Consider the following 10,837-nt stretch of genomic DNA (forward strand, 5'->3'; position numbering starts at 1 on the left):
CAGACTTCCAGGAACCATAGCACAAGAAAGCTTAGAACAGTATTGGCAAACTTAACACACGAGTGCTGGATCAGGCACACACAGCCTCCTCTGTTGGCTTGGGAGCCAAATGGCCCCAGGAGCCAAAAGCATCGGATATTCAGGGTTAATTGCAATGTTGGGACTTTGTAATAAGTAAGTGGGTTTGGGGTTGCAATTTGTCTTTTGTCTCTAAAATGTTTCCCACCATTGGCTTAGAATCTTGGGGCGCCTCCCCACCACAAGGGGCGCTGGCCTCTAACAGCCAGGGGGTCTCTTTACTAACTTTCTCGGCTGGTGCTCAGACATGGATACCAAAAGCAACAGCATTTCTGTGGACAATTCCCAACAGGTGAGGAAGTCTTATGACTTCCAAAACCTAACTCTGTACAAAAGAGAGAAAACACCTGTTTCCTTCCCCCAGGAGTCTGATGCTCAGAGCATCCAGGAAAAATAAAAATTACCTAGCTGACGAATGACCCCAAGGGATCATGCAGCAAGGACAACTTACAGATAGCAGAGGAAAGTAGAAGAGGAGTGATGAGGAGAGAAAGTGAGATAAAGGAACCAGAAGACAGGAAGCCCTCAGCAAATGGGGCTACACAACCTGCTGAATGCAAACAATCGGGGGCAAAGAGGAGGAACTTTAAACTAAGGACCATGTTGAAACAACAACAGCAAAATGATGTTTAACACTTTATTTTGTGGTACATGATCACATTTGGTGGAAACTTCCTTGTGGTTTTTCCACCTTACTCCCCTTCCCCATCTACCATGATGCTGATCATTTGCTCTCATCCATTTCCCATCTTTCTTCTTGCCCAGCTTTCTGGACTTTTCCTCTTTAATTATTTGGTCCTTCTTTGAAGAACAAAAAGATTTCTACATATTAAAAAAATTAGGATCTGGTGGGACTCACAGCAACTTGTGGCATTGTGTGTTTTGACTCCTTCATTTGGGATGGAGTGTTATCCCCTAGGCCTCCAAACCCACGCTAGTGTTCATGTCTCACAGAACTAAAGCAGTTCAAAAGGCCTCTGATTAGAGGTATGCAGGGATATAAATGGGAAACACCATATAAGCAATGAAAAACATCTTTTCAGGTTTTGGAGTTTCTTTCTTCTTGGTCTTAAAAGCAACTAGACATCTTTCATTTAAGACACATACACATATATACAATTGGAATCAGAATGGGATTTTTATCCTAAACATTACAAAGCTTATCTCAGATAAGCTGAGGGCTGTCAGTCTGTAAATTACCTCCAGTACTCAGGTTTTCTCATTCCTTAAAAAAAGTTTGTTTGCTAAATTCAAACACTGGCATCATGTGAAAATGCCAGTCTTTATACACTTTTATAAAAGCAGAATATGGAGACTATGATACAGTAATATAAGTACAATATATAAATTACAATGAAATAGAGGCAGCTTGTGGTCCTATCTTCAGGTGGTTTTTTCAGCAGTCATATTGCTGTAAAGAAAATGAAATACATGTTAGTTACAATCAGGATAAAGAAATGATGGCATTTCTGTCCTTTATGTTCCTGTTTGAGCAAACATAACTTTAACTCTAGCAGAGTTTTAGGCAAAGACACTTAGGGTTTAGATAATGGTCACAGAATGTTTTCTAAACAAATCAGACCCATTGTCTTCCCCAACAAAAGCTGCAACTGATGCAGGTTTGGCTTTGAGTGTGTTTGCCTGGAGCTTTAAGCCCAGGGATTTAAAATATGATGGCTTGGGAGTTTCACCCTGGTGTTGGCTCCATGCAGGTAACTTTTCCCAAGCCAGCAACCAACTTCCCCACACTCCAAAGTCTTGTCCTTGAAAGGGTCTTTTGTCCTCTAAACAGCTAGCAAATCTTCCCAGCATCTGGGAAAAGCTATCCCTACAGGACTCGGATGGGAACCCCGTCTATTTGCCCTCCAAGTCATGGGAGGTGTCACACCCTGCCAGATCACTGCAGCAGTTCTGGACAATGCCTTGTTATGTCTGTCCCCAAAAATGACTCACTGAGTTTAAACTCTACCTCATGTGAATTTGAAGGCTAAATATAGGCTGTGTTCAGTAATCCTGAGAGAATTCTTCTCTTGCCCTCCCCAAATATGTTGCCTGAAAACAACTCCATTCTGAAAGTTTCCCACCCGTTGTTTTCTTGGAAATTTGGCAGCATCCCAGAGAAATTATTAATCTTGTTGTACTTGCCTGATAAGGAAAACTATATTAACTTCCCCTCAAAATATTATAGAAAGTTTCCATTTATTTACAGCAATGATTTTCACGATAGCAATGGACTTTTAGTTTCCACTGGGTTTTTGTCTTATTTTCAAAGAAAGGTAAAAGACCTGGAACCAGAGGAATAAATGGTTTGGAAAATATAAATGAACAAGTTTCTGTTTGCCTAATCATGTTTTACAGAATAAGACAAAAAACAAACCACTTCCCAAAACTGGACCAAAGCTGGACTTCCATCAATTCAATAATATATATCTTTTAGGAAGATAAAGAAACAAGAGCTTTCCCTGCTATGCACAAATGCATATTTCTCTCCTAAATCATATCCTCAGGAAACAAGTGCTTCCTGGTTTTCTTTCACACTGAAAAGCTTTTCATAACTGCTATTCAACGGCTACTAGTGCCTGTCCGTGCCTAGCTGCTTGGGCATTTTTTGACTCCGTATTAGGAAGAATTGTAGAAAATCCAACAAAACAGCAATGAACCATATCAGTGAAAAGCAAGAGCTTTGGTACCAAATACAATAACTGAGGGCTTAAAGCCTGTTACTTCCTAATGAGGGGGTCTTAACACATATTACTTAATTTCTGAATCATAGGATTACCTGAAAAATGAGTTTAATATAGTGTCAGGTGCAATGAATGCAATTAACTAGTACTTGTGTACTAAGAACAGGAGAGCAGGTAAAAGTGAGGACATCTTGGACATCTCTCTGTGTCTTTATAACTAGAGGGGGGTAGTGGTTCTACCCTGAAAGTGTCATAGGCAGCATGTTTCTCTGCACAGAGAGCCAGCTACAAAGAACCAAGATAACTCAGTGACTGTGAGATTCAAGCAAGCTTATTACTGAGAGCAAAACTGAATGCTACTGATCCAGTGCCACAGGGATGATGGAAGAATAAACATTGCCAGTTGGAGCATGTTTAGTTTTGCCTTTTTCTCTTTGATGAAAAGAATGGTGCATTATGACAGCTGAAACACCATGCCCAGGACAGGGCATTTTCATACAGGTTCTTACCTGCTGGCGAGAGCAGCAGTAGCCACAGATGCCTCCAAGCAATCCATTTATTACTTGAATGAGACACAAGATGAATTCGATTCCACCAAGAGCCAAGAGGATAGAAAACAGTGTCACATTCCACTCTACGATGTGCTTGGGTTCCTTGCACTGGGACCATGTGGTGCTATCCAGAAGGTACCTATGGATATAAAGAGTAACTTCTGACACAGGATCCTCCTAATGGGATATCTCATAAGCTACTTCCTGGTGTGCTGATTTTTATTCGGAAAAAAAGGAAATGAATTCATCTAATGTCCTGTGTTAGATTCTCCCACAACATGCTGTTCCACAAAATGAAGAAATTTAGCTCAGATTTTATTATAATAATAAACATAAAATTAAAAATTAAAACTTTTAGTTGGCCTGGGGATTTAGCTCAATGGTGCCATGCCTGCCTAGTAAGCGAAAGGTCCTGAGTTCGATACCCAGTACTGCTTAAAAAAAAAAACAACTTAAAACATTTAGCAGGCCATGGTAGCCACTATGCCTATAATCCCAGCACTCAGGAGGCTGAGGCAGGAGGATCCTCAAGAGTTCCAGGCCAGCCTGGGCTACAGAGTGAGAACCTGTCTCAAAAACAAAAAAACTTAAAACTTTTGACTCCTACTATAGGATTCTGTGGTTAGAAATCTTTACCTTAGAATGATGTTTATGTTCTCTAAAAACATATAAATTATTGTAAACAAAAATAAAAGTGGACATTATATCTGTCTTAAGGTAAAATTCATATATGTGTGTGAGGATGTGAACTAAGAGTAGATGTGGAAAAATGAAAATAAATCATGTATTACGGTAGCAGAATTATAGAGAATTTTTTACTTGGTTTCCCAATTCTATTGTTGCTTAATTGTTATCTGTGTGAAAGGTAGGACTCTGTAACCAATAATGAGTGAATATCTATTTAGAAACTAATCTCTTTACATTAGTTTTTTAGACTTTAGACCATTTCATTAAAATACAATTCATTCTTTTGGAAAATTATCCAAATTATCCAAATTCTGCCAAGTGTAGTGATTTAATATGCTACAGTTTTCAACTGAGACCTTTTGAATAGATTATTTTTTTTCAGTTAAGGAATAAGTTAATTTGCAACAGGAAGTAGAAGGATTAAATCCAATTAATTTGATACCTCTTCTTTACTTTCATGATGTATCCATGCACCCATATTAGCAAGAAGCACATTGTATTCTCTCACTTCACAGAGATTACTGACACTGTGTGAATTCCACATTGGAGTCAGAGCTAGGGATATAATATGAACAAGGCACAGGCTGTGTCCTGGAAGAATATGGTGTATAAGGGAGGCAACAAGTAATAGACAATCTCAAGTAAGATGAAAAGTAAGATGGTTGGGTGACCAAAGTGTGGAAAGCGCCCAGAGGAAGGGCACCTAACCTAGTCCAGAGCAAATACCTGCCTATGTCTATTCATCAAAGCTGCACTCCATGAGGGTATGATCTTATCCATCTTTGTCACCAGAAGAGTATATGGCACACAGTGGGTACTGAACACATTTTCAAAATAATTAAATGATAAATAACCTGAAGCCACTTTGAAATGTTAGCAAACCATGATGAGGTCATCCCTGACTGCATATGTATGTGATAAGATAATTTCTAAATATGTGGATATTCTTATCTGAAAAAATCTATCTCTGATTACTTCCCTAAAACTTCAGCCTTTGGTGCACCATTCTATTTTTAAATGTTATTAGCATGTATTAGTTATACAGAACAAAGGGTTTCATTGTGGCATATTTGTACATGCATATGACATACTTTGATTCTTTTCACTCTCCCATCACCCTATCCCCGACTCTTCTTTCTCCCTAATCCCCTTTCTCTTTTCTAATAGTCTCCCTTCTACTTTCCTCTCTTTTTCCCATCTCTTTTTTTTCCTGGTTTTTTTTTTTACTATTTGATTTCTAATGAAATAGGCTTTAATCATGTGGGAAAATCTAGGATTGACTCCACAAAGAGGCCTGGTATAACCCATTTCTTATCACTTCTTCTTTCCTCAGCAGAACAAAGAGCCTGGAATTGGAGATCTAACTTTGGAAGAGTTCATTAAGCCAACCAGAGATCCATTCTTATGGTTAAAATTTTTTTAAAAAATTTCTTTCCTTCTGGACCTGACCCTCTGCATGTCAGTGGAACAAAAATCTATATTTTCAGATCACCATCTCAACAAATTATTTGACTCCATGTGACTGTATTTTCAATGAACCAGTGACTTGGAACTGCTAGTTAATCCTATCTTGAAATTCACGGACAGGTTCAAATGAAGGGTGATAGAGAAGAAGAGGAAAGTTTCTTACAAAGCTGGAGCAGATAATGGGAGGGGCATACAAGCAGCTACTAAAAATGTTTAAGGACACAACTCCCTGAATTCTGGGTGCATAAATTACGACTTTTTAAAGAGGCAGATTTATGCAATAGTTTTGCATACCTAAATAATCATTTTGCAATAGCATATTCAGTATTGACAGTTCTGAACACTAAAACTTTAAACTCCTCAAGTGCCATTTTTCCTCCAGAGGCTACCATTGTATTATGTTCATTTTAAGCTAATAGATAATATTAATACCTAACAGTGGCAGTGCTCACAGTGAGTTGGCCTCTGCAGAGGCATTTCACACATCTCATTAATTCTCATGATGACTCCCTTTGATATATTATGGACAAAGGAACTCAAATTCAGAGAGGTCCGTTCACTTGTTCCTGTACTCAGAGAGTAAGAGCAGAGTTTGGATTGATCCCAGGTCTAATTCCAAGTTCATTATCTCACGAAGAAAAAAGTTGTGTGTGTGTGTATGTGTGTGTGTGTGTGTGTGTATGTGTGTGTGTGTGTGTATCCAACCTCATTATACACTATACAATTCATGGAGGCAAATACTCTTAATAATATAAGGATAATTCAAATTCATTATAATATTTTTTTACTCAAGAATCTCAAAACTGAACTCTTTAAAATTCAACTTTAAAAGCTGAATCAGGAAGGGCCAGGGATTTAGCTCAGTGGTTCTGCCTCTTGCCCGCAAGCGCAAGGACCCGAGTTTGATCCCCAGTACCAAAAAAAGCCGAAAGAACACAAAGGTGGGCAAGGCTGCTTTTCCTAAAATGAGGGGAGAAGAGTTCCTTCTTTTTTCTGCTTTAAACGTTTGATATAATTCATCAGTTAAAAGGTATATGAGCCTGTTGTTGCCATATAGGTAGGTTTGCAAGCTAGGAATATACTTTCTTTAATAGGCGCTATTCAAATTTTACATTTCCTCCAGAGTCAGTTTCATTAATTTGTCTTCCAAGGTACTTCTTAGAAGTTGTCAAATTTATTTCAAAAAAGATTTTTGTAATATGCTTTCTATATCCTTTAAAATTATGTAAAATCTGTGGTAATGTCCTCTAAATTTTGATATTACACTTTAAAAAAATGTATAATTGATATTGTGTAATAGGAAGAAAAGGTCTAAAGGAGTAGGAGAAGTGAGAGGGTAGGTGAAAGGAAAGAAGGGAAAAGAAAAAATATGAGAAAAGGAAAAAAAATGGAAACAAAGTCTTTGCAAATAGGGAAGGGTGGAGGGGGTGAAGGGAGGGCAGGGGAACGGGGAAAAAAATAAGAACCAAGAGACTCATGTAATGGTACAAGATCCCAATGATGTGTGTAACTGTATTTTATACATAAAATATACTAATAGGGAAGGGGATTTAGCTCAGTGGTTCTGGCGCCTGCCTCGCAAGTGGAAGGATCCAAGTTCGATCCCTGGTACCAAAACAAAAACAAACAAACAAAAACCTAAAATGTACCAATAAACTTAATGGTAAAAAAAGCTGAATCAGGAAAAAGTAAACTTAGAAACAACCAGCTAAAGGAGCATGTGAGTCATTCATTTCCACATATATCGATTTCCATCAGCTTTCCTGTTTTTGTTCCTTTCTTTGTAACTAATAAAAAGTAAATGTCAACATAAAACAATGGAATCTCTTTATCTGTCCTGATATTAAAGTTGTGAATAAGACCTCTCTTCTATACCTACTAATTTAAAATAAGTGGTGTGTTGTACATAATTCTGATGTTATATGTGAACATATATATGTATAATGGTGGGTATGATTTGTTGTGGGTTTTTATTAAATTCATGTAGCTGCCATTCTTGTTATATAAGGCTCTATAGTATTTTCTGACAAATTTGTGTTACATTTAATCAGTCAATTATTCCAGCATAACATATATGCCATATGAGTACAAACTCTATATACAAACTGCCTGGGTACAAATAACTGTCAGACCTTGGTTAACTTATGCCATCTTTCTGGGCTTCCCTTTTCTCATGTGTAAAACAGGAGCAAGAGTGGAAGCAACTTCAAAGGGTTGCTATGGGGACAAAATCAGAGGAACTATTAAAACGCACTTAGAACTTGTCCAGTCTGCAATTGGCCACCCATCCTTGGACACCTAGTGCTTAACCTATGTGTGAGTCAGTGTGAGGAAACACTGGCTGAGTGGATGGACTAATGGACCACTTAGTTTAGTGGGGTTTCCACTATGCATGTGTGATGGATAGGAAAGCGTTGCCAGGTATAGAACAGTTACGTACTGTCCTTCAGTGCTGGCGAAGGTATAGTTCCACTGGCCGAGAGAATCAAGACACCACGGTCCTTCTGCTAAGCCCAGAGATGCCACGGTGACACAGTAGCCAGATCCTGAGATTCCAATGAGAGCAGCCAATATAGAAGAAAGCATCTAGAGAAAGGAGAAACAAAGAAGTGGGCTGAAGCTCCCACGGCTGCAGCTTAGGAATGGGTCACGTCCCCGGGTGGCAGGACTCACTGCGCATCTCTTGCCACAGCTGTCGTGGCCACAGCAGCCACAGCAGTCCTCCTCTTCCAGCCCAATGAAGACAAATGCTGGCAGGAGCATCTGTTAGGAGGCAAACAATTCAAGTTACTGTCCCACAGGGTCATCTGGGTCAGGTTAAGCAGCCTTTGGTAAAACATATTTACTTCTGATGGTGTTGACTGATTTTGATTAGGTAGACCAAATATTTCAAAGAATGTAAAAGTCTAAAGAAGAAAAAATACTCTGCAATATTTGCTTGTTTTTGTGCAATGTGTCAAAGTATTCTCCAAGGTGAGGATATACAATTGGAAGAGTAAAATAATAACATAAATGTGCTGTTCCACATAAGTTCTTAATGACACTCCAGCTGCAAACTAAACTCTCCCCTGGAACTATTAAATGCAGTCTTTAAATCTGACTTTTTCCCTTTGTCAAATGTTGAAAATATCAACAAGTCTTAAATAAAATAACTGAGAGGGATAAAATCTACCTGTAATAAATAGAATCATCGAAGCAACAAATGTACGGTTTTAGTGTGACAATAAAGCTCTTTAAGCAATATAAGTAGAAATACTTGAAGTTCAAAGTCAAAAGAAACTTAAACAAGTACAATGGTTTGTTAAAGATTATATTATGTTAATTTATATTAGTTATATTTGCATTAATGATTATGCTAACATGATAGTAATGTTTAAATTCAAAGTAGATTTGCTGTACCATTATTAATCTACAGTATTAGATTTAAATGTTTCAATTAATTGAGCAAGAAAAACTATTCTGTATGACATTAATTCCATAAAATTTCTCTTTAAGATTCTTAATCCCAGCATTTTCAAGTACCAAACTCAAGCTTTCACATTCTTTCCATGCTGAGGTTGAAGCTAATACTTTCAGCTTTCAGTTTGGCAAGCAAATTCTCACTTCAATTAAAAACAAACCTTGGAAAACACAACACATTCCACTATTAGGTTCAGGCACTGATCTGCTGCTACCTGTGAGATTTTTCCAGATACCACACCCTAAGAGAAAGCTGCAATTCTTTATAAATAGCAGTGTAATCAGTTTATTGTTTTTTTTCTTGTCACAGATGCCTGCGAATAAGCAGCAGATAATTTTAATTCAAAACTGTTGATTTAGGACCATCCAAACCCTCCCGGCTCCCAAGACCAAATGTTAAACGACTGCCCACTCCAGTACTAGAAACTCAATAGTCTCTCAATTCTTGTTTAAAAGTATCTATTTTCTAGCTGTGAGAGTTAGTACACTTCTAGTTGAAAGAGGATTTTGTAAAACAACATCTAATGAAATTATAAAGTCTATCACAACCTTTACATAATCTACTTCCAAAAAAAAGAACAACAACAAAATCTTCTGGACTTGGAAATATGCATTACAGAAAACTTTCCATGGAAATAAGGATGACTTCTAGTTAGCAGGAGAGAATTTTTAAAAGTTGTAATAATTCTGAATGACTTACCAGCAAGCCCCCTCCTGCAATACCACCGAAAAACAACACAAAGCGGCTGAGGTTGTTTTCAGATGCATACTTTGTCTCCCCATTGGGAAAGTAAAGCAAAATATTAGCTACTATGCAGAGGACAGAGAGCCACACAAGAGAATGTCCGATGCATCGCGCACATTTGCCATAGCACATGATGGTGGCAGGAGCCTGTAGGTTTTCCCCAGCTCTCTCTCTGAAGTTCTATTTGCAGCCCAAATCAGATGAGAGTGTGCTGGTCTGTGAAGAGAGCAGAAGCAACTCTCAGCCCATTCCTGCTCCCTCTTAAATACTGAGAGTTCTTAGTCACTTGGTAGATGAAGTACTTTGCTTTCATTGGTCCTGACTGTGGGCTCGGGCTGGGGTGGAGGGATGTGGGGGATGCCCCGCCCTTCCAATGCAATCCTTGGGACAAGCGAAAGCACGGGCAGGACTTGAGAAACAGCCTCAGTCACAGGCAACAAAGAAAATGATTAATTCTCCACAAGGAATTCACTATGCAATTTATTCTCAGGATAAAGAATCAACAGGAAAGTCTACACAATTTTCCAGTAACTGCCAAGTATCCACAGTGGGACCACCCTGGATGAGACTTTGAAAGACAGCCAGCTGTGACCCTGCTTCCTGGACAGCTTCCAGTCTAAGGCTGTGTGCTCACTGCTACCTAGGCACTGATTTAATTTGTGACCTGGGGCAAGTTTCCCCAGCCATTAGTTCATTTCCTTGTTAAAGACAAGGTGTCCAAATTGTCACCCATGGATTTGAAGAGGCTGCTAGGAAAATCACGGAGCAGACTTCCTTGCTTTGCCTGCAGCAAGTTCTGCAGGGTGGAGCCTATGCCCAGCCTTTCTGTATGCCTGATCCCAAAAGAAATCTTCACCACTGGTGAAGAGGACATCAGGCCATGTGAAGGACTCTGGCCCTTTCTCATTTAGCCCTTGGAAAACAGGTTGATCCTGCCAGCTGGATGAGGAGAACAGGGTGGGCAGACGGGGGCACAACAGGAGGGGCCCTGTCACCAAGACAGGTTATAAAGTACTGAAAAAAAATGAAAGTAGTCCAGGTAGGGAGTTGTTAGTTCAGAAGAGGGATGTGAGCAAGGCTGATGAATCCAGAGACTCAGGCTTAGGCCAGAGTATAAAGGATTTGTCCTAAAACTAGAAGGCAGGATACATAACCAAATTTGAGAA

The 10,837-nt window shown here is 38.9% G+C and overlaps 1 protein-coding gene across 1 annotated transcript; it reads right to left on the reverse strand.

Annotated features, from left to right (window-relative positions):
* Positions 1 to 701: 701 nt before the first annotated feature.
* Positions 702 to 9,941, reverse strand: Tm4sf1 (transmembrane 4 L six family member 1). The gene is made up of 5 exons (XM_004834432.4): positions 9,627 to 9,941; positions 8,141 to 8,230; positions 7,908 to 8,053; positions 3,272 to 3,452; positions 702 to 1,489 (listed from the first exon to the last, which is right to left on the reverse strand). Exons 1-5 carry the CDS (start codon positions 9,801 to 9,803, stop codon positions 1,475 to 1,477), a joined length of 609 nt encoding a protein of 202 aa, XP_004834489.1. The 5' UTR covers positions 9,804 to 9,941; the 3' UTR covers positions 702 to 1,474.
* Between the last annotated feature and the right edge of the window lie 896 nt (positions 9,942 to 10,837).

The sequence above is a fragment of the Heterocephalus glaber genome, unplaced genomic scaffold (genome assembly GCF_053883595.1).
Source record: "Heterocephalus glaber isolate CG9 unplaced genomic scaffold, H.glaber_assembly_v1.0 deba00001504, whole genome shotgun sequence".
NCBI classification, from domain to species: Eukaryota; Metazoa; Chordata; class Mammalia; order Rodentia; family Bathyergidae; genus Heterocephalus; species Heterocephalus glaber.

Coding starts and splice junctions, on each gene's coding strand:
- Tm4sf1 (XM_004834432.4), bottom strand. CDS start 9,803: ATGTGCTATGGCAAATGTGCGCGATGCATCGGACATTCTCTTGTGTGG. Junction 8,231..9,626: donor TTGCAGGAGGGGGCTTGCTG/GTAAGTCATTCA, acceptor GCCTCCTAACAG/ATGCTCCTGCCAGCATTTGT. Junction 3,453..7,907: donor TTCGCCAGCACTGAAGGACA/GTACGTAACTGT, acceptor TTATATCCATAG/GTACCTTCTGGATAGCACCA.